We start from the raw sequence: 22,328 nt of genomic DNA, 5'->3' as shown, positions 1-22,328 counted from the left end.
AATTTCTCGGGTCAGGAACTGTTTTGGTTCGTACCCCTTCGTTCCTAATTCAGAGTTTTAGAGCCAGAGAGAATTTGGATGGTCACTGCGTTCAAGCCCCTCCCTCGAGAGGGGCCGAAGTCGGGCCCGGGGTGGGGACGGGTTGCGGTCGGGGTGGGGGGGAGCTCGCCAAGGATCACACAGCGAGTTAGTGGCAGGGCTGGGAGGGGGTCCTGGCCCCCTCCCTCCCCCCAGCAGCCGACCCCGGGGCTCTCTCTCTGTCTGACACACGGCCGCTGCACTCCGCAAAATCTCAAATCAATCAGAAAGATCTAAGCGTTGCGGTTGTTGGACTTGATGTGAGTGCACGTTGGATGTGGCGTGTGAACATTAACGAACGAAAGAGATTTTTGCCTTTTCACAGTGAGTGGTCATGCGCGGCACTCGTAATGGTTTCACGAGGACCGTGGCCGAGTCCCCTCCCGGAGAGAGAGGGGCGTCGGCACCCAGCCCCGGCTCTGTTGCCTTGTTTTTTTTTGGTCTTTTTGATTTTACGTTAAGTTTAGAGTTTAGAATAACATACTTAATTTCGTTTTACTCGTTTAAAGATGAAACTCGTGTTATTATTTTTCGATCATGCATTAAGAGAGAGAAAGAGGGTTCTTTTTGTCACACGGCAACACAAAGGTAATATACGGAAGCATAGCGTTCACCAGATTCGACACAGAATATAGCAAACTCCACCACAAAGATGAGAACAGACCGCATATAGTGAGCTCTGCGGGACCCCGCGAATACAGAGGGGCCGGTGGGGATGCTTAGATGTCGTCTTCGCCCGCCTCCTTGCTGAAGGTGGTCATGTCGATCTTCTCGGGGAAGATGATGTTGACGGCCAGGTCTTCCCCGCTGTTGTACTGCAGGAGCACGTTCCTCTTCTTGCGAAGTACGCGGTTGTAGCGCAGGTTGGACACCCAGGCCTCGCACTTGTTGAGGAAAACGATTCCCACGGTGCCCAGCACCACCAGACTGGTCAGCACGCCCAGGACGGTGAAGCAGATGGCCTGGCCCTCGGAGAGGAGGGGAGCACTCTTGTTGAGTTCCTTCATGGACACCTTGAGGATGCGGTGCTCCGGCTGCGGCACCGGCAGCTCGTGCACCCCGGGGGTCAGGCGGTAGGTCAGCCCGTGCCCGCCGGGCAGACGGGTGACCTGCTGGGGGCCTAGCGCGCGCTTCCTGCCACAGGTGGGGCCCGTGAACTCGGGCTTGCACAGACACTCGTACCTCACCTGGGTGTGCTGCAGGCAGGTGCCCCCGTTGAGGCACGGGTCGGTGCCGCAGTTGCCCACGGGGCGGCTGCACGTCTTGTCCATGAAGCCGGCGGGGCAGCGGCAGCGGAAGTCGCCCCCGATGTCGGTGCAGATGCCTTGGTTCTCGCACGGGTTGGGGGTGCAGCTGTTGGCCACGATCTCGCAGAAATTGCCTGAGAAGCCAGGGGGGCACAGGCAGGAGGCATGGGAGGCCCGGCCCTCATCATCCACGCAGGTGCCTCCGTGCTGGCAGGGGGACCTGCGACACAACAGGGGGACACGGTAAAGGGCCCTCGGGGGCTGGCCTAGGACGGAGGTGCCCAGGGAGGCGCCGGGTGCCGCGGCCCCTGTCCGCGAGGGGCTCACGGGGCCGTCCGGGGCGGACGCACGCACGCCTGACCTCCGGAGCCGATGCCCGTCTCCTCTCCCACCTCTTAAGTCATCTCTCCGACCAGAGGCCTGGTGGTTAGTCACTGGTGGACGGGTGGGGAAACTGAGGCTGAGAGAGGCAAAGTTAGTGATGACCCAGGGCTGGAGGGAGCCCCCTCCCTTAGCTCCACCCCTCCCCCGGGGGCCGCTGGGCAGAGCAGAGCCTGCCCCCCACCCCCCACCCAGGTCCCCTCACCACACGGCCCCCGCCTTATTGTTACTCGTATCGCTATTTTCCGAGGAGAGAGCCTGCGTACTATTGTACTGGAGACCCTCAGGGACACTCAGAGTGAAAGAAACCCCCGGGCTGTCTCTGCCGGCCCGGCCGGGTGCCTGTGCCCGGCTGTCTAACAGTGGTCCATTCACCCAAGTGCGGCTTCCAGACCGAAACTGTTTGCTCAAAGCAGAGCACAGGAGCATTTAACGTAAGTGCTTTTAAACGAGCAGACCCTTTGTCATCTGATAAATGCCAGAACCCAGGGAAGAAAGGGGCTCTGAGCACAAGAAATCGGCATCGCTGCTTCAGGGGGTGAAGGCTGCCTAGGAGCTGGGCTCTGGAGGGACTTCAAGGACCTCGGGTTCTATTTTGACAGTCTGGTTCGAGTTGGTGGGAGAGAAAAAGCAAAACGTTTTAAAGGTCTCGCTCTGTATTCTCCCTTCCCGCTCAAAAGCAGACGTGGACGTCGGTTGTGACCCCCTCTCCTCCGACCCTCTCTGAACACTGATCTTTGGATGCTACAAAAATGCCTGTTTGTGGCCTCGAGGGCTCCAGGATTCCCCACGCCCTCCCTGGAATGCCCAGTCAAGATAAGCTGGTTCTGTACTCTAGCTTCTATATCCTCTGCCCCCCAGCTCGATCCCCACACCCCCCCTCCCCCGGCTCAGGCCCAAGACCCCCTCTGTTTGCATTCTTGCAACGGCCTGAGCCCCGCCTAAGCCCCAGCTGAGGGCCGGGTGGGCTCCGTGGAGCTAAACAGATAAGGGCCGGAAGTGCTTTGCTGCTTTGCAGAAGTGTCCCTTCTGACTGCCGTGCCCACGGCCCTGAAAGTCCCAGAGCCTCTGCTCCGCTGCGGGTCGCTAAGAGCTGGACCCACCCCCCACCCTCATGGTTAGTCCTCCCCGCCCACCCCGCTGGCCAAAGCCCCCCTCTCCGACTCCGCAGCCGGTCTGCCCTCACGCACACACATGGGGACTTGGGGGCATCCGAGGGAGAGGGAAATCACCTTGGGGGGGGTCACTTCAGAAATTACGGAGATCACACACAGCCCCGCAAGCACCCTGATCTGGGGCGCCCCCTCCCCCAGCCGTGGGGCTGAGGGACAGGCACTTACTTGGCCTTTTGTCAGGTGACAGGTCCAACTGGGCTAGGCTGAAAGGGTCTTTGGGGGTGTGACGCAGGAATCAAAGCAGCATTCATCGGATCACACAGAGTGAGGAAGAATATTTACCCATTGATCACACAGGGCCCATCCTTCTCCTGACAGTCCTTTCCCGAGAACCCAGGGGCACAGGAGCACTCGTAGTGGCCGCTCTCGAGGTTGACGCAGGTTCCGTTGTTAGCGCAGGGGGTCGAGGCGCAAGCCCGGACATCTGGGGGACGGGGAGAGAAAAGCGGACTTTGTGACCCACCCCCTCCCCCAGGGAGGAGGAGGAGGGGACAGGCTGGAAGGAGAGCTTTCTGGGTGGGGGCAGGGACAGAGCCCTCCAGCCGGTCAAGCGGGGACCCCAAGCGAGCCGCCCAGATGTCTCTGTTTGTGGCCACTCGCTGCCAGCGGTCACCGAATGGAGTCCTGAGCAAGAGCACGTAGCGACCCCCCAAAACTCTGCCGTAGGCAAGCAGCTCAGGGGGGTGCTGAAGGGGCTCCCTCCCTCCTGTCAGGTCACAGGCACAGAAAGTCACGGCCGCTCACTGATCCTCAACCCGGGAAAGCCGTCCCCCTGTCCTGGCACCAGCTCACCCGCTCGGTCCAGGAGGGTGACCTTTACCGCAGACCCCTTCCCTCCCCCAAAACGGCGTGTGCCAGGCCCAGGCTCCTCCCCCAGATGAGTTTTCAGCCTCTCCTGGTTTGGGGGGGGGGGGTCCCTGCCAGTCAGGGCAATCGTGCGGCCCAGCTGTTAGAAACACCAGCTGTCCTTCATCACAGAGGGGCGGGGGGGAAATCGAGACATGTGAGGACTCCTGTCGGGAATCGAGAAACCGGATTCAGCCCCACCACTGCCTCTGTCTCCCGGTGGTCGCTCTTTCCGCGCTCAGGATCTGAACGAAGGGGCCTGCGATAAAAAGGCTGTATCTTTTGAAGGCAGCAAAATCAGAAGTACTGAGTGCTCTCCTGTCCGTGTGGGTTTCCATGAACACTGCTACATTTCACCGCCTTTTTCCACCTCCTGTCATGCACACTTCATTATGCGGGGCTCAGCAAGCCAGGGACAGCTGAACAAAGGGGCCTGGGCCAGGGGCTCTCCGCTGACGGAGACCCCAGCCCCCAGGCAGGGCCGCGAGGGACCTTTTCTATGCCTGGCTCCAGCCGGGCTCAGGGTTCCGCTCCTCCCCGCTCTGTGCCTCACTTTCCCCACGTACAAAAGGAGGGGCTCGCCCTGGCCAGTCCCCGGGGGCCCTTCGAGCTTCGGGCTCCTACATCTGCCAAATACAAAGCCGGGGCCAGCCAGAGACCCCGCAGCTTAAGGCCGAATGGGTGGGGGTCCCCGACGCTGAGGCCACACACACGCGGATTCGTTCTGTCTTTTAAAGAGACCCGCACCCCTCGTGGAGGGAAGATGGCAATCCATCCATAAGGGAAAGCCTGTATGCCATGCCGACGGCCTATCCAGAGCCGTGAGGCGTCCCCTGTGAGCCCGGCTTGGTGTAAGGAAACGTAAAGAGGTTTTATCATCATGGGAAGGTTCTAGCAGGTGAGGCCTCAGCAACGGGCTCCCAGTCCTGGGCTCCCAGCAACCCTGTCACTGGGCATCTTAAATTTAAGCTAAAGACTTGCCGACCACCCCCCTGGTCCCCCCACAGCATCTAGCCTCACGCACAGAGGATGAGCCCACCTCTTCCCAATTCCCAGGCCTCCGGCCCAAAAGGAGGGTAGATGAAGCCGAGGCAAGGAGAGAGATGCCTCCGGCCCAAAAGGAGGGTAGATGAAGCCGAGGCAAGGAGAGAGATGCCAGGGGCAGGGGGCGGGGGGGGGGGGGGGGGGGCGCTGGTTTCTGTCTGGGGCGGCAGCTGCGGCCTTGACAGCCTCAGAGACAGAGACGGGTTGGGGAAAAGGGGAACGGGGGGGACAATTATCCGGAGGGCTATTTCCTCTGGACCCAGCGTCCCAAGCTGAGAGGCTTTGTCAACCCAGTGGGGAGGGGACATTTTGTCTGGAAAACTCCATGGGAGGCAATCCCGAACCAGACACCAAAGAGCGTGGGCTCTGGGCGAAAAGCCCTGATCCCAAGTGGTAGCTTTTCGGGGGGGGAGACCCTCTGGGTCACGAGGCAGCCCAGAGGGTGCCGTGGAGGGGGAGCAGAGCTGCGGAGCGTGAGTCAGCTGCGGAGACAATCTCGCACCGTCTGGCGGGGGGGGGGGGGTGCTTTAAGGACCTGAGACTGTGGTGGGGGCTCGATTAGGAAGGCAGAGCGCCTCGGCTATGACGCAGCAGTCAAACACGCTCTCGAATGTTCCTTAAGGGAGGGGATTAGAAGTGGCCACAGATGAGAAGTAGCCCATTCCTGGGGCCAGGGGAAGGGATTTTCGCTGGCTTTTCTCCCGATAACCTCTCACGCATCCCTAAGCAGAGCCTTTTACCTCCTCGAGCCTCGACTTCCCTCTCGCTACCCCTGGTCTCTGCTAACGTTGAGGACCGAGGGACAGAGGCCCCGGGGCAGCCACCCACTCTGCCGGGAGTTCTTTTCAGGACTTTAGCTTGCCCCGGCTTCAGGGCCCCTTCTGCCAAACGAGAATGGACTCAGATGGACATTTTGCAGCCTGAAAACGTAGTGGCAACCAGCTCTCAGTTGCTCAGGGTAACGGAGGACAGAGATTTCCTTACCCTCTCTGAGTTCTAGTGACCCAGACAGGTTGCCCAGGTCTCCACCCTCTGAGCTTTGTGTGGCCTGTGCTGATTGTGTGACTCTTTACTCAACAGGCAGATCCCCGACAGCCCTCCTCCCCAAAGTGCTTTCTTTGGGTGCTGGAGCTGTGCCGAGGAGAACAAAACTGAGTCCCTACCTTCTAGGAGGTTCCAAGTACCAGGGGGTAGTGTATCAACACACCATTACCATACAGAGCCCTGAGTGTGTGGGAATAAGGCGGGAGGGGGAGGGGAGGCAGTTGGGAGGAGGCGGCTGGGGGCGGGGGGGGGGGGGGCAGGGATGGGGGTGGGGCGGGCAGGGGCACATGCCAACCTATGTCACAGAGCTTCCCATTCCAGCCGTCGTCACAAACGCACTGCCAGGGTTCCACGCAGAGTCCGTTAACGCAGCCGGGAAAGGTCACACATTGGTCGCACAGGGGACCCTGCCAGCCAGGCTGGCACCTGCGGTGGGGGGGGGGGGGTTTGGAGGAGAAAGATGGGGACATATGAAGGGGGGCAGGGGTGGAGGGGGCGCCCAGGCTGCTTTCTGTGGAGCCAAGATCCCCTGGGGGTCTTTGCACAGTGCCAGGCCAGCGGGTCGCAGGAAGCAAACACCAGACACCTGAACGGACAACTTAAACAGAGGACCAGACGGAGGGGTCCCCAAGAGCCTGGCAGAGCGCTGCATTTTACCGCAGTGGCCTGCAGTGGGCTCACCCTGCAAGGGGTTCTCCCAACACCCCACTTCTGAGACGGCAGACAGGAGCTGTGGCTGTCCCCCCCTCCCCATCCTCCAGCCCTCTGCCCTCTTCTCCCCCTCGCTACCCTCCCACCAGTTTCCTGCGGGGGCGAGGAGGCTGTTTGCTGCAGCCCAGCGGCCAAGCCCCCCCCCCCTTTTCTGCCTGACACCATGATTCCCCAGGATTCTGCCCTGACCTCCTACAGGCTGCCTCTGGGGAGCCACCCCATTACCTGCAAACATTGTCATCCTCGCAGAACCCATTTTGGGGGTGGCAGGCCGGGAAGCACTCAGCTCCTGAGGCACAAGAAAGGTTACACCATTCACCCCACAAGGCCCCAGAGGCCAGGGCAAAGCCCCATGTTCGCCCAAAGGGCCCAAGGCCTCCCTGGAGGGAGCCAGAGACCCTCTGCGGTCCCACCAGCCTCGCACACAGTAGGCGCTTCACGTCAGGCCACTCAGAAAAAAAAAATCTGCCACGTTCCTGGTGACAGGGTGATCACAGGACACTGCCTAGTTCTCAGGAGCAGGTCAGACACCTAAATTCCTCCCCCGCCTCAAAATCATGAAACCTCAAACGCTAAACGCGGGGCTGGGGAGACAGTGAGTAGAGACATTCGACCCCTGGGCACTCAGCCAAACCCTCACTTTTGCAAAGTGAGCTAAAATGGGGAGCAGATTCTGAGGCATCCGGCTTTGGAAAAGGCCAGACAGGTTCACCTGGCAGCCCGGCAGGTAAGGCATCCTGATCGTGTGAAAGGTTTAATCCCCGTTAAACCAGGCACGCAAGTCAAATCCCCCCAATCTCCCTCCCCCAGACTCGTCATATTTAAAAGACGCAAGGATTTTTGCAAAGCAGATTTCTGCAATTCTGACACTGTTTAGACATCCGGACACTTTCGTAGGCGCCTACTGTGTGCATTTCCTTCGTCTAGCTCCCCAGCTTTCCAGACAGCCCCCCCCCCACGAGCACTGGTGCAGTGGGGGCGGGGGGCACTGCGGGAAGGGGCAACTCTCTCCCTGTCAGAGACAGATGGCCGCCGCAGACTGAAGTGTCGCAGCCCCTCACCTAGAGAAACGCCACGCGGGAGGGGCTCGCGCCGGGCGCCTCGGTGGGAATTTGGGGCTGCGACGGCCAAGCCACCCCCCCCCGCTGTCCCCACAGACCTGGTCCCGAACGCGCACGCGACACCCCAAAGTTGCACCCCAGAGCATTTCCACACAGGGCTCCCGATCATCACCTCGTTTCTCCATACCTCCTCTCTCTGCGCACCGACACCCCTGCGAGCGCCACTTCTGCGGGGCGGGAAGGGGCTGCGGCGGCGGCGGCGGGGGAGGGGGGGGGCGGGGGTCCCACACCTCCCCCTGCCCCCGGGACCCCGGGGCGAGGCTTGGCATGCGAGGCTGGCGGGGAGGGCGAGGCGGCACCGCGCGGGGCTTAGGGTTAGGCGGGACGGGCCGGAGTCGGGGCGCACGGGACGGGGCGCGCGGGGCACCGGGCGGCCGGGGTGGGGGGGGTGGGCAGAGGTGGCGTCGCAGGCTTCCCCGGAGGGGGCGCGTGCCGGGCCGCCGCGGCGTGGGGGGGTGGGGGTGGGGGGCTCACCATGGACACTGTGGCCGAAGGCCAGCAGGAGCAAGAGGACGGGCAGGAGGGCTGCGGTCGCGGTCATCGCGGGGCGGCCGGGGTCGCGGTCCCGGGAGCGGCGCGGGCGCGGGTCCGGCTCCGGGCGCCGCGCTGGGCTTCTGGTTGCGGACGCGGAAGGGGGCGCGGGCGCGCGGCGAGGGGAAAGCCAGGGCTGCACCGGGCTGCGCGCTGCGCTCTCCGCTGCCGCCGCCGAGCTGCCGCCGCCGCCGCGCGCGCCGCCCTTTTCGTACCGCCGCCCCCCCGCGGCCCCCGCCCCCCGCCCCCGCCTCCGCGCGCACGGGGCCGGCGCCGGCCAGTCCCGGTGACCCCCGCCCCTCGCGGGGCCGCCCCCCACCGCTGCGGCGTCCCGGAAAGCCGCTCGCGCACGCGGAGCGCTCTTGGCTAGACGGGCACAGGTACCCCGCGCGCGAGGGGCACACGTCCTGTACACGGGACGGCCCGCGGGCGCGCACAGGCGGGCCCGCTTAGGACAAGCGGCGGGGACGGAGCCGGGGCTGGGCCGCAGCCCCCAGGAAGACGCCAGCACGCGCTCGGAATACAGAAACACGCAGAGAAACACCAAAACACTTATCGCCAAGGTCCCGAGCACGCAGGCCATGGCTCACACGGCCGGGAAGACACAAATGCGCGCTCCGGGGACGCAGGACACGCTCCTGACACACGCGCCCTCGGGAGAACACTGATGGAAAGCCTCGTAGCCCCCTGCCCCTCGCCCTAAAGACGCAGGAAGACGCAGACCCACACACTGCACCACCGGCACGCCCTGCGATGCAAACCCAGGTTGTAGAAATAGTCCTGGGCGCCACATGCGCAGTCACAGGCACGCGGAGAGGCCAGCGGACACACGGTTATGAAACCCCGGGCATCCTTCAACATGTGCCCCAGCCTGGCCACACAGAGGCACGTGCCCAGCCACGTGCACACCTGAACATGCGAATTCACTTGCAAACATACGACACCCGCTCACCTCCCCCCCACCCCCCGGCCGACAGTCAGGGCCTTGGGCACCTCCCACACGTGTGGACAGCCACACACCTGAGAGTGACAGGCACGCACGCCCAGTCCCCCGAAACCCACAGATCACAGGCTCGTGGTTGCACGCTCACCAAAACACACACATGCGGTCCAGCCCAACACACACAGGCCGGCTGGGTCCCATCCGTCTTTGCCCACAGTGACACAGGTGGACAAGCTCACAAGAACGCTCACATGCAGACACACACACACACACACACACACACACACAGCTGCACAGCGAGCACTCGGCACATATTCTAGACCCACTGGGAGGCCTCCAGAGGAGTCACGGGGTTGTGGGGTGGGGAGGCCGACCTTGCCAGAGATCCTCCCCTCCCAAGAGCTGGGCGGGGGAAGCCCCCAGCCTGGGCTTAGAGACTCTCCTGGGTGGATGTTCCAGGCCCCTATTCTGATCAGGCCGCTGGAGGTGGAAATACAGAAGTGGGGGGGGGGGGGGCGGGAGGGACAGGTGATAGAAGGAGATGAAAGGTGTTTAACTTCTTGGGGAAGGGTGGGTACCAGGAGGTCATGGCCTTTAGAGGGTTCATTTATTTATGCTTCATTTACATAGATTAATCTGCACAGAGACCCCAGGTGCAGGGGGTGGGTGCCCACCCATTTCACAGCCTCCCCTTTCCCGCAGTGGGGAGGGAGGGTGATCTCTGCCACTTTGGTCCTAGGGTGGGGGGCCTTGGCCTTCAGACCATCTCCTGGGGTGGTGGCAGGTTTGAGGACATACTCTCTGTCCTCAAGATGGGTGTGGGAAGACAGGCCACGGGGAGTCCTCAGGCACAGGGGGGCGCTAAGGCCCGGAGTCTGTGCTCCCAGAGGAAACAGCTGCCGGAGGGCGCCTGACCAGGGTGGAGACTCCACAGAGGCTGAAGCGAAGCCCCCGCCCCTTCACCCTTGTGGGAGGTGCCTCCTCCTTCTCTTCTCCTCTCCTCTGCGGAAGACCCACAAGTAGGGGTGGGGGGTGCCGTTGGGAACCACTTGAGCGACAGGCTGGGCAGGGCAGGGGGGGGGCTGCCCCCGACCAGGCACCCACCCCGTGCCCCTTCCTTCCCATTACCCCATCTCTCCCAGGGATTCTTCTCAAATGAAGAAACGAGTTCTGAGAGGGAAGGTCCTTTGCCCAAGGCCCCGGGGGTTCCAACGAGAGTGGCGGACAGGCCAGGCCTGGAGGTTCAACTGTCCACTGCATGGAGATGGCCCCAGCTTCCCTGACCACCCCCCCTCCTTTCTTCCCTCCAAGGACCCTGACCTCAGCCTCCAAAATTATCCTACACAGCGGGCAGATTGGGAAGGGCTGGGTTCTCAGCCAGACACTGAGGAGGGGCGGGGGATCTCTGGGTTGAGCGGCCCCGGGGTGAGGGCCTCCGCCCAGACCAAGTCATGAGGTGCCGAGGTGCCATGTGGACCGTGTGGGGGACCCACGGGGCCATCGCGTACACCGTCATCTAGACCCCTCCCTTCCCAACCTCGGTCCCTTCCCACCGCTGCCCTCCCCAGTTCTGGAAAGGGAGGGAGGCTTGAGGAGGGCAGTCTCACCCAAGGGCATTCGTGCCCAAATGTCAGGGGCTTAGGCTGAAAGGGCACTTCCCTGGCTGGCTGGCACCTGCTTGCTAATCCCCGTTCCATCCCCTGACTGCTGAGGGCCCTGGGCCAGTCACTATGCCCCTCAGAGCCCCGTTTCCTTGTCTATAAGCAGGGAGACCACACCTGTCCCCAAAGGGAACTTGGGTTTTCCTAAGTAGAAAACCACTGTACTTACAAGGCCTGGCCCTTTCCTGCCTTCCTCCACCAGCTGCCTCTGGGCCTCCACCCCAGTGGGCTAGTTCTTTCTGGAACTGGTTCTTGATCTGGCTCTCTTTAGAGCCCCCTGCAGGGCCGCTGCTGGGAGGAGTCTTTCCTGCCGTTTCAAGACCTGTAAGCCTGGAGCTTTCTGTGGGTCTCACTAAAGTGTTTGTAAATTCTGGAGACTGGAGATTTCTTTTCAGCAAGCAGACAGTGAGAAAGGGTAGCTTAGGAGCAGTGGGGAGAGGGGAGGTTGGTGACAGTCACCAGCTTCAAGGCTGTGCACAGAGAGCGTGAAAATGCCAACCGGGTCCCTCGGGGAGAAGTCAGCACCTGCTGTTTGCAAGCGGACCCAGAGGGCAGGAGGACTCAGGACGACTCCCTCCTTTATCTGTGCACCCTTCCCCTCCCTGTCATTCCCTCCCCCGCAAAGAACAGAGGGGATCACAAAAGAGGCAAGCAGCCCCCGCCCTCAGGAAATGCTTGGCTGCGGAGGGTGGCTTGGCCCGCGGGGTACACAGGTATCAGGGACCAAACCTGCCCACGGTGGGGCTGGATCGCAACTCCTGAACTTCAAGCTGGGCTCCTTCCCTCTGCCAAGCTGGCTCTGCCTGCAGCCCCATGAACCTTCTGCCCCTTCTGCCCAGAGGCCAGCTCCCTGGGGCCTTACTCCACCCGGCAGCAAGCGAGCTGGTGAGGGGCGCAAGTTTTCGGAGGCCACCGAAGAAATGTTGTCTCCAGACAGTCCCCCGCCCATTCTCCCCTCCTCCCCTCTCCAAACACTGACATTGCCCTCGGCCAGCACCAGACCACTTGATTAAAGGCAGAATTGCTGATCAAGAAAGCCCAGCAGGGTCCAGCTGGAGGGGCCTCGGAGACCAGCTAGTCCTGGGCGTGCACAGTGGGGGCAAGGCAGCTGAGGGGGGGGGGGGGGGGACTCTGCCTCCACCCCGTCTTGACATCTGCTGTGCACCCCCCTACAGCTGAGAATCTCCAAAGCCTGAGGCTTTGTTTCTGCCCAGACTGGGTTGTGGTTTTTGGAGGTCTCTGCATTCCCACCGGTCCGGGCCTAATGGGACGTGATGCAGTCAGAGAAACTGAGGCCCAGCAAAGACCCCCAGGTGCCTCTGTTCCCTCTTCTCTCTCCCTCTCCCAAATACCATGTGTTCTCCACCCTGCCTCCCGAAGAGGACACAGCTTCCCCCTCGCCCTGTCTGAGACACGTAGCCCTGCCCAAAGAGCCTGCCCATTTGACAAGGCAGGGCCAGCGTCCAGAGCTTTAGCTCTTCTGATTAGAGTCCTGGAACTGGAATTTGGACACAGTGGGGGTAGGGATCTCCCCACCACCGGGCCACAGCCCCTGAATTAGGGAGGGCTGCAGGCAAGAAGGCGGGGCCTGCCTTTTCCTCCTCTCCCCGATTGTCCCCTTGGATCTGGATTCTTACGGGGGCCTCCTTGAAGCCGGGCTGGCTGGGCCCTGCAAGGCCCGGGTTCAGAGATGAGCACACTGAGGCTGCCGGGTTCTGAGAGAGGTGTGCAGCCAGCGTGTAGCAGGGAATCCACGCCCCGCTCTCTGCTCAGCGGCAGGGCAGGGAGGACCCTGGGAACACCCGAGGGCACCTCCCCTGGAGGGGGTGGGGGCGCCGAGCAGCCACCTTGGGTGGGGGCGGGGGGGGGGTTCGCGAGGGCTTGGTGCAAACGCCAAGGAGCCGCCCGGCAGCCACGATCGGATCCGCATTCTTTCCCCAAGCAAGCGAGTTCAGCTTTGAAGAGAGACAGTCTCTTTTCTCTCCCGCGGAGGGGAGGGGGCCCCGGGGGCGGAGGGTGGAGGGAAGTGAGAGGCGCACCCGGGTACATTTAGGCTCGAGAACACGAGCACGACGGCTTGGTTTCGAGTTCAATCAGAGAGAAGCCTCTTCAGTCTGAAGTGGCTGCGCGCTCGGCCGAGCGGAGAACGGGGACCGTGGCCGTGGAGGTGGAGGCGCACCTGCTGCTCAAGCCTCGTGGCGGGGCCCGGGGAGGCGCGTGACGGGCTCCGCGGCGTCGGGGCGCGCGAGGGAGCTGGGGGTGCACGTGTCCCCCCCGGGGGAGGCGGTGGCCTGGCCACGTGACTTCCGAGGGGTCGCGCCTCCCCCCCAGACCGCAGCCCGTTTCTCGCCACCCATCGGATGGGAGCATTCAAAAATAGATCTTTCTCGCCTCCCTCCTCGTTGGAATCGACATGGATGTCACGTTCGCGGGTCTAATTGTCCCCTCCTCAATCAAATTATCCTCTTAAAGGGCGCCACTGAGTCATGCTGTGTGGGTGGAGAGCTCTGGGGGTCTCCAGAAGGGTTAATAACAGCTCCCCGCCCCGCCCCCACACCTCGTAGGTAAACTCGCCCCACCTAGGTGGGAGGGGATCACAACTAGAGGAGAAAGGAGTCTTTTCATCACTTAGCCTGTCAGAAATTCCCAGAAGTTAATTTTCCACACAACGGAGGCTCACTTCTTTTAAATGCTGTCTTTCATCCACTCAGAATGGGCTGAGCTCCTACTGTGTGCCCGGGGCTCTGCTTGGGGGTGGGGCAGGACCGGATGTTCAGCGATGGAGTGGCGTGCTCCCTCACCTCCGAGGGCCGGGGGCTTGAGGACCCTTCACGTTTAGAGGCCTCTGAGGTGGAGGCCTGTCAAGGGAGGGCGGTAAGAAAAGGGGAGCAGGCCTGCGGGAAGGGAGATTGAGCGCCTCCTGGAGGGTGGGGGTCCCGGGACTGGGTGTTCCGGGGTGTGTAGGAGTTCGTTCGCCAGGGTCGTCAAGGCGGGACCTCTGTAGGCACACACACGAGACGGCCACAGTGTGCTGCTGTTCGTTGAGACTGGGGCCGAGTTAGGCTGGAGAAAGGGTTACAAAACCTTCAGCGTTTTGGAGAGAAAGCCCTCTTAACTATTCTTAAATATTCGACGGCCTCCCTTACCCTGGCAAACAACCTGAGGGACAGGAGTCTGTCTCCCTTTTCTCGGACCAGGGTCGACCCACGAACACATCTTGCCCAGACTTGAGGCGAGGCTTGGGAACTGGACCAGCCCTCCCCCACCCGACCCCTGCAGCACCTGCCTACCGCCTTCCACCGGAGGGCCCGGCCGGCCGAACCCTTCAGAGGCACCAACAAAGTGCCCCGTGATGGAGAGGAAACAGGTGAAATCCTTTTCTCAAGCCCTGAGCCTCTGGAAGGAGGACCCCATCCTAGCTCCAGCTTAGGGGTTTTTAGGGTGACCATGGCGGGACTATGACAGGACCGTGACCTTCCCCATCCCCATGTCTGGGGCTTATGAAAAGAGCTGTGTCTCCTGGCTGGGCCTGATGTACCTGTCAAGTTTAGGGATGTGAAAACACATGGCTCTCGAGGAATTTAAGATGTTCCCGTACTATATTTATTCTCTTATTTGTAAGAAGGCATTAGTGTCTTCATTCAATTATATTCAGAAATGTTTTCGCCGTGCTACTCCGTTCTAAGCGTTAGGGATGGCTTGCGAGGGAAGGCCCTGCCCGGTGCCCAAGCAGGGCCCCGGGACAGGCAGGTGGGAGGTCAGAGGGCCCTGCGTTGGCTCCTCTCTGCCCTCCTCCCCCCAGGCCTCCCCTGCCACCGGCCACAGCCTCCGGTCCACCTGCCGTGCGTCCTGGCCCGGGATTGGAGACCAGCGAGCCTCTGGCCTCTCGTCCCAGACGCTCCCAGCAGCACCACCCACCTTGGACACATCCTCCCGCCTGGCGTTAACGGACTTTGCATGTGTGTCTGACCTCGGCGGGGCCAGAAGCGCCTTTCTCAGCCCTATGCCCGGCAGCCGGGGGCCTACAGGGCTGCCCACGAGGTGTTTGTGGATTAAGTGAATTAATGAATAAATGAACGAGGTACCAAGTGTTCTCCGAGGGTTACCGCGGGCCCTTCGGAACGACCCTGTGTCCTAGGTGGGGTTGTGGCGATGTCCCCACCTTGTTGTCTCCTCACCAGGGCCTCAGCGTTCTGTGACTGGGTGTGGTGAATGTGGGGAGCAGGCGCACGCAGGGAGACCGCAGCCAGCACCCCCGCTGTTACCCGCCCCCCTGCCCACCGCCCCCCCCCAGCGCCTGGCTTCTCTGTGTATACACTCCAAGAGCCTGTTCCTATGGTGACGCTCCTCGCCTCCAGAGGCCTTACCTAGCTGTTTACAGCCAAGCTTCAGCTAGGGATGGGGGGCAGGGGACACCCAGCCCCGGCTGACCTTGGCTCCCCCCGCCCAACGCACATGGGGTTTCTTGGTGCCCAAACTCAAGTCTGGTTGAGCCTTAATTGGATCCCGGCACAAAAATGTTTGTTCTTCCTCTCCCTCCATCTGTAGGGCTCCCCCCCACCCCCGTTGGCCACAGAACTTGATGCCGGGGTCCAGAGAGGCTGAGCGATGTCCCCGAGGTCACACAGCAAGGTGCTGGCAAAGTGGGACCGGATTGTTGAGGCCTGGCACCCTGCCAGAATGACCCGGAGAGCTGACAGTGAGTGGTGCTTTGAGGAGCCCCAGGTTCCCTCCTTTCAACGGTGCCTTTGAGGTCTGACCAGAAAGCCCACAGACTCAAAACAGACAAGAAATTCGTGTCACTAGAATAAGATTCTGGCTGGGACCGAGGGAGTGGCCCTCTGTTTCCTGTGTCAGCAACGGTGGAATTTGGGGCACGAGACAGTTTCCTGGGGCTGGACACCTTCCCTCTCTCTCCCTCTTCCTCCTCGCCCTGGCCTCTCCCTGCTCGCCCTGTAGTCTCATCTTCATGGGTCATCCCCAGGCCTCCTCGCGGGCTGCCACAGCCCTGCAATTGCCCAAGCCAAGGCCTAGCCTCTCTTCCCTCAGCCCTGCCCCGACCATGCGCACACAGGCGCCAAGTCCTGAGGGGTCGTACCCCCGAACAATGGCTCTCCCGCACCTCCACCCTAACCACCACCACCCTGGTCCAAGCCACCAGACTCTGTCACCAAAGGCCACATCCGGGCCTTCCAGGCCCCTGGAGGGCAGGAGTCAGTCAGAGGCTTTCTAGATTCGTTTGCTAGAGTCTTGTTTTAACTTTTCATAGAAGGAAGGTAGAGAGAAGGAGAAAGGGAGGGAGGGATGAAAAAAGGAAGGAAGGAAGGAGGGAAGGAAGGAGGGAAGGAGAGAGGGAGGAAGGAAGGAGGGAAGGAGGGAAGGAAGGAAGGAAGGAAGGAAGGTGGAAGGAAGGAGGGAGGGAGGTGGAAGGAAGGAGGGAAGGAAAGAAGGAAGGAAGGAAGGAAGGAAGGAAGGAAGGAAGGAAGGAGAGAGGAAGGAGGGAAGGTGGAAGGAAGGAGGGAGGGTGGAAGGAAGGAGGGAAGGAGGGAGGGAGGAGGGAAGGAGGGAAAGAGGGAAGGAAGGAAGGAAGGAAGGGGGAGGGAGAAGGGAAGGAGGGAAGGAAGGAGGGAAGGAGAGAGGGAGGAAGGAAGGAGGGAAGGAGGGAAGGAAGGAAGGAAGGAAGGAGGAGGGAGAAAGGAAGGAGGGAAGGAAGGAGGGAAGGAGAGAGGGAGGAAGGAAGGAGGGAAGGAGGGAAGGAAGGAAGGAAGGAAGGAAGGTGGAAGGAAGGAGGGAGGGAGGTGGAAGGAAGGAGGGAAGGAAAGAAGGAAGGAAGGAAGGAAGGAAGGAAGGAAGGAAGGAGAGAGGAAGGAGGGAAGGTGGAAGGAAGGAGGGAGGGTGGAAGGAAGGAGGGAAGGAGGGAGGGAGGAGGGAAGGAGGGAAAGAGGGAAGGAAGGAAGGAAGGAAGGGGGAGGGAGAAGGGAAGGAGGGAAGGAAGGAGGGAAGGAGAGAGGGAGGAAGGAAGGAGGGAAGGAGGGAAGGAAGGAAGGAAGGAAGGAAGGAAGGAAGGAAGGAAGGTGGAAGGAAGGAGGGAGGGAGGTGGAAGGAAGGAGGGAAGGAAGGAGGGAAGGAAGGAAGGAAGGAAGGAAGGAAGGGGGAGGGAGAAGGGAAGGAGGGAAGGAAGGAGGGAAGGAGAGAGGGAGGAAGGAAGGAGGGAAGGAAGGAAGGAAGGAAGGAAGGAAGGAAGGAAGGAAGGTGGAAGGAAGGAGGGAGGGAGGTGGAAGGAAGGAGGGAAGGAAAGAAGGAAGGAAGGAAGGAAGGAAGGAAGGAAGGAAGGAGAGAGGAAGGAGGGAGGGTGGAAGGAAGGAGGGAGGGTGGAAGGAAGGAGGGAAGGAGGGAGGGAGGAGGGAAGGAGGGAAGGAGGGAGAAGGGAAGGAAGGAAGGAAGGAAGGAAGGAAGGAAGGAAGGAAGGAGGGAAGGAGGGAGAAGGGAAGGAAGGAAGGAAGGAAGGAAGGAAGGAAGGAAGGAAGGAAGGGGGAGGGAGAAGGGAAGGAGGGAAGGAAGGAGGGAAGGAGAGAGGGAGGAAGGAAGGAGGGAAGGAGGGAAGGAAGGAAGGAAGGAAGGAAGGTGGAAGGAAGGAGGGAGGGAGGGTGGAAGGAAGGAGGGAAGGAAAGAAGGAGGGAAGGAAGGACAGAAGGAGGGAGGAAGGAAGGGAGGAAGGAAGGAGGAGGGCGGAAGGAAGGAAGGAAGGAGGAGGGAAAGAAGGAAGGAAGGGAGGAAGGAAGGAGGGAGGGAGGGAAGGAAGGAAGGAGGGAGGGAAGGCGGGAGGGGGGCCGGAAGTCTTGCCTTTTCAAACCCCCTTTCGGCTCTCCCAGGGCTGCACGCGCAGAATGAGGCACAGGGTAGGCTCTCATTAAATATTCGTGAAACCGAAATGCACCGTCTTATCCAGGAATCGATGAGGAAGCATTTGGCAGGCACGGGGGCACCTTGGGAATCGGAAACGGCCTTTTAACGCCTGGGCAGCCCCTCTTCCCGGCAAAAATTTCCTCCGGCCTGCAGATGAGTTTCTTTTCGGCACCTTTCCCCTGCCTCTCTCCGATGGGCCAATTATTTCTGATTGTATTTTCCTTCACTCTGCCTTTCCATCACGAGCAGCGGGCAGCAGCCTTCACTGTCTGCGGCCGGCAACGGGGCCCCGATTGATCCACGCGTGCCGTGCAGGGCCCCCCACCCCCGCACATTCTCAGCCGGGTTGTTCCCCGCCCTGCTAACTAGAGAAGGTGGGGAACCATCCCGCGTGGGCTTTCTCGGGACTTCCTCCGCACAAGGCAGGGTAGCAGGGGAGGGGGAGGTGCACGGGGGTGAACAGGTGAGGGGAGGCTGGGGAACAGGTTCAGGCTCCCTCGGCCACTGTCCGTCCGTTCCCTTCGGGGCTGTAACCCCCACGTGGAAGTGAGACTCTGCCCGACACCGGCCCTTAATGGGAGCTCTGGGTCTGGAGCTGCCGCACCTCTGAAAGCCCCATGCCGGTGACGCCGCAGGACTCAGCCGCGGTGCGAACTGCAAAGGGCCACGCGGGGTCGATCGCCACCCGAGGCCCTTAAACGCGGCCCTCGAGGCCCCCGGCCCCGCGGCCTGGCCGCCTCCTGACCCAGCACCCGCAGTGGTCCGTACCTGGGGATCCGTGCCCAGCCTCTGCCCTGCTTGACAGCTTGCGTAAGCAAGGAGACCGCGAACCGGCCGCAGGGACGGGGAGGCCCCCGGAGGATCCAGGCAGGGTCCCAGCAGGAAACAGATGGCACACACAAGGCGGGTGATTTGGGGAGGGTTTAATAAAGCGCTATTTACAGAGATGCGGGCGGGGTGTGTGAGGAAGCTGGAGGGGTAGCAGCATACGGTCACTCTGGGGGCTACGGGGCGAGGGCGCAGCGTCACCTGAACTGGAAGCCGGGATTCCTGGTGCCGACGGGGGGTGGGGGGGGGGTGGGAGAGGCCCCAGTCCACGGCGACCACTCCTGTCCTCTCCTGTGCTGGGAACAGAGGGCACAGGGCAGGGCCGGAAGGACAGAAAAAGAGCCCACACAACTCAGAGCATCGTTGAACCCAGCCGCCTCCGTCTTGGCCAGGGAAACTGAGGCTGAAAAGCTGCTTCAGGGCAGAGCTCTCTGAGCCTGGGTGTCCTGGCCGGGGCTCTCGTGCCCCTAGCCCTCACCGACCCGGGAGCAGTGCCCAGCCGAAGGGCTCTCCTGAGCCACGATTGCAGGGAGCGCCCCTGGCCGCCACACGAGCTGAGCCACATCCCCTTGTCTGCGGGAGCTCCGTGTTGGCAGAGTTCCTGCTGTGGGCGGGGTAACAGGCGTCAGGATCTGGGTGGGACCCTGGGTGTTCCTCTCCCACGCCTCAGTTTCCCCACTTGACTCTCCTCGGCGGTGACTTCCCGCCTGCGCACACAGCCCACTGCCTGGGTCAGGGCTTGTGGTCCCAATGGCCTGGATGGGTGGGGGGGCCGTGGCAGGGGCCAGGGCGGGGCTGAAACTGCCGAGGGCGATGGGGTGGCGGAGAGCGGCGGTCGAGCCACGGACAGGAAGAATCCAGAGAATCAGGGGAAAGAAAACCTCACGGCGTTTAAGGAACCAGAGAGGAGAGGTGTTCACAAAGGCCATGGAAGCTGCCAGAAGACAGGTGGGGCCCAGAGACCCGAGCTTCCTCTCACCTGGTTACCCGTCACCCCTCCCAGCTCCAAATGTCCAGCACCCGTCAGCGCAGGGCCCCTTCCCCGACTCCCAGAAACACCCTCGCGTCTCCCAGCTTCACAAAAATCGAGAGGCATCTCGGACACCAAGAGAGGAAAAGAACAGAGGAAGGAAAGTGGCCCTTGGTCCCAGTGCCACAGGGACATCAGCGAAGACGGAGGTTGAGAAGTCAGCCCCGGGGGCGGGTCAAGGGGACACCACCGGGGGCAGACGAGGAGGGCTGCAAGGCTGCGGGAGCACAGGGCGTGAGCCTCGAGGGCGATACACTGTGGTTGCAAACGGGAAGGGGGAGAGAGGAAGGGTCTACATTTTGCAAAAAGCTGTGTGTGTGTGTGTGTGTGTGTGTGTGTGCGCGCGTGTGCACACGTGTGTGTCTGCAGTTAAGAAGATAGAGACTGGAGGGTGTTTACAGGCAGACACCGAGCGAGGACATAATTGATTAATTGAATAAGGAGAACACGGCCTCTCTCCTCTGTGAGTTCCTGGTGTGGGAGGGCCGTGAGGGTCCGAATGACACCTCCACTAAAGGGACACGTGCTGTAATTGAATTACTGCATCCAGTGGCCGTCTGGGGCGCTGTGTGATCCCCCTTCCCGTGCCCACACACCTGACCAAAGAGAAAGCCCCCTCGCGGCCCAGGGCCCCGGGAAGCACTGTCCCCGTAGGCGGAGCACGTGTGTTAATTGTGCTTTTAACTTTCAAAGGGCTTTTATATTGATTTTATTTATTCCTCCGGACCCAGCATTTGTCACGCTCTGCTTTAGACACCCGTGAGCCGCCGCATGCAGTGGGAGGTAGGGGGGGAAGGTCTGGAGGCCACAGCACACGTCTGACCCTCCCCTGTGCCGTAGCCATGGAGTAAGGGCCCAGAGAATGTTTGCTGAGTGAATACACGATGGATGGATGGATGTGTGGTAGGTGGGTGGATGGATGGAACCATGTTTGATAGGAGAGCTCACTCTCTCTCTCGCTCGCTCGCTCATCAGATGGGTAAACTGAGGCCTGGCAACCAGGACCTTGTGTGGCATGCAGCCAATATTTGGAGGCATTAACGCTTGTCCCATGACTGTGATGACAGTTCGGTTTCAGCCAGGAGGCAGCCATCTAGTGTCCCCAGAATGAGTCACGGCCCCCTTCCTTCTCTTCACTCCCTCTGGGACAGGGGGTGGAGCTGGGTTCGGGCTCTGTGTCTCCCCGTCCGTGGACCTGTTGACTCTGGAACTCTCTGGGAGGCCCGGACAAGACACAGCCCATGGCTGGGCGGGGGGGGACACTCAGAGTTTCATGGGGTGCCTCCCCCGAATTGTCACTGCCCCCATGCGTGTCCCATGAAGGCAGCTGCTTCATCCTGACCTCCAGCATCTGTCCGTGAGGAGGACAAACCTGAACTCCCGTGCTCTCTAACCTCCTTGCCCCGGCTGATGCTGGGTGTCATTTAGAATGTCCACCGCTCACACGCATCCCATGCTGAAGGCCACCTCCTCCAGGAGCACCTCCTGGAATGCCTGCCAGGCTCCTTGTCCCTGTACTCACCCTGAGGCTGTCTGCCAGGGCTGCTGGCCGGTTCATTGCTATGTCTAAGAGCACGGGAGCTCCCCACAGACTGGAAACTCCCGGAGGAATGGGGGGGAGGGGCTGCACCTCGCCCCCTGCCCCCACCTTTTTGGCAGCCAGGGTCATGAGGTCTGGTCCCGCACTTGCACTGGGTACGGGTGGAGTGGGGCTGGTGTGGCAGCAGGTGGCCGCCCTCTGTCCCTCCAGCTGGACGGTGGGCAGGATGTGGGCAGGGATTCCCTCCAGGGGAGCCGTTCCTGCCTCCCCGCTGCTGGGGGGCCTGTCTCTGCGGCTGCCTCGGGCCCTGCACATCCCTGTCGCTGGTATTTTGAACCTGGCCCAGCTTTCAGTAAGTCCTCCGTGTGTGGGGAGCAGTAAACAACGATCTGAGAACTTGACTAATGAAAACATGGCTCTGAGGCTGTGGAGAGAAGCCTCTGTCACTGGCTCCATCCCGAGGAAGGCCCTTCCCTCCCGGGCCGCCTCTGCAGATGCAGGACGGCACTGCATCTGGGTCCCGGCACCTGTCCGAAAGTCAGCGGTGCCTGGGGGGCTGCGGCGGGGAAGGGGGGGGCCGTCCCACAAACACCTCCCTGTAGCCTGGCCCCATCTCAGAACCTGCCGCCTCCTCCAGGCAGTCCCCCACGGATGTGCGTCCCTCTGCGAGGGTCAGGCAGGGAGGTGGGTCTTGCACAGCGGCTGCTGTTCGTGGGTCTCTTTTCTGGGCACTCTGCTGCCGGCCAGGTGCTCAGCTCCCAGCCTCCGCGTGTCCCTGGTTCCCGTCTTCTCTCTCCTGGTCCCATGAGACCCCTCGCTCCTCTCTCCTACTCCTTGGCTGGAGGGTGAACTGTAGCCAGTTATCACAAGCCCTGGGGGCCGCCAGCAAGTTCTGTCTCCACCCTGCAGTCCACTCTTTCCTCCAGGAATGTGGCCTGTCTCAGTGGCCCCCCTGCAGACCATAGTGGACCAGTCCCTCAGGGAGGAGTCCTTCCTTCCTCCCCTCTCATGGTTTCAAGCCTCAGCCCAAATGCCCAGGCTCCATACCATCTGCCCTGGACCTCCTGGTCACAGAGCCCTGGGCCCCTTCTCACTCCTCGTCCTGCCGGAGGGATGGACGCTCAGAGACAGGCGGCTCCCCGGTTGCTGGGGGTGCTCCCTGAAGACAAGAGTCCTCCTCCCCTCTGTGGGAGTTTGTGGGGAAGGAGCCCCCCGTAAGCTGTAGACTGTCCAGAGGCAGCA

General features: G+C 61.6%; 1 protein-coding gene and 1 long non-coding RNA gene across 4 annotated transcripts; one reads left to right on the top strand and one right to left on the bottom strand.

Moving 5' to 3' along the window:
• Window positions 1-571: 571 nt before the first annotated feature.
• Window positions 572-8,346, bottom strand: DLK1 (delta like non-canonical Notch ligand 1). 3 transcript variants are annotated; one of them, XM_042987795.1, is made up of 6 exons: window positions 8,122-8,346; window positions 6,752-6,815; window positions 6,111-6,241; window positions 3,164-3,305; window positions 1,266-1,545; window positions 572-1,046 (listed from the first exon to the last, which is right to left on the bottom strand). In XM_042987795.1, the coding sequence occupies exons 1-6, from the start codon at window positions 8,186-8,188 to the stop codon at window positions 798-800; spliced, it is 933 nt and encodes a 310-aa protein (XP_042843729.1). In that variant the 5' UTR covers window positions 8,189-8,346; the 3' UTR covers window positions 572-797. The 3 variants fall into 3 exon arrangements, with proteins under 3 accessions (XP_042843729.1, XP_042843730.1, XP_042843728.1); XM_042987796.1 differs by having other exon boundaries at window positions 572-1,040; XM_042987794.1 differs by having other exon boundaries at window positions 572-1,545.
• Window positions 6,326-14,812, top strand: LOC122239315. Its single transcript, XR_006218283.1, has 3 exons — window positions 6,326-7,253; window positions 13,980-14,149; window positions 14,585-14,812. It is a non-coding gene; the product is annotated as an uncharacterized LOC122239315 (long non-coding RNA).
• Window positions 14,813-22,328: the final 7,516 nt, after the last annotated feature.

The sequence above is a fragment of the Panthera tigris genome, chromosome B3 (assembly GCF_018350195.1).
Source record: "Panthera tigris isolate Pti1 chromosome B3, P.tigris_Pti1_mat1.1, whole genome shotgun sequence".
Classification (NCBI taxonomy): Eukaryota; Metazoa; Chordata; class Mammalia; order Carnivora; family Felidae; genus Panthera; species Panthera tigris.
This window is presented reverse-complemented; position numbering and strand designations above follow the sequence as displayed.

Bases quoted from the DNA above. Each gene is read 5' to 3' on its own strand.
- DLK1 (XM_042987794.1), bottom strand. From the start codon at position 8,188: ATGACCGCGACCGCAGCCCTCCTGCCCGTCCTCTTGCTCCTGCTGGCC. The intron at 6,816-8,121 runs GTGAGCCCCCCA...CTTGTGCCTCAG, and splicing joins CTTCGGCCACAGTGTCCATG to GAGCTGAGTGCTTCCCGGCC. The intron at 1,546-3,163 runs GTAAATATTCTT...GTTGTGTCGCAG, and splicing joins GGGCCCTGTGTGATCAATGG to GTCCCCCTGCCAGCACGGAG.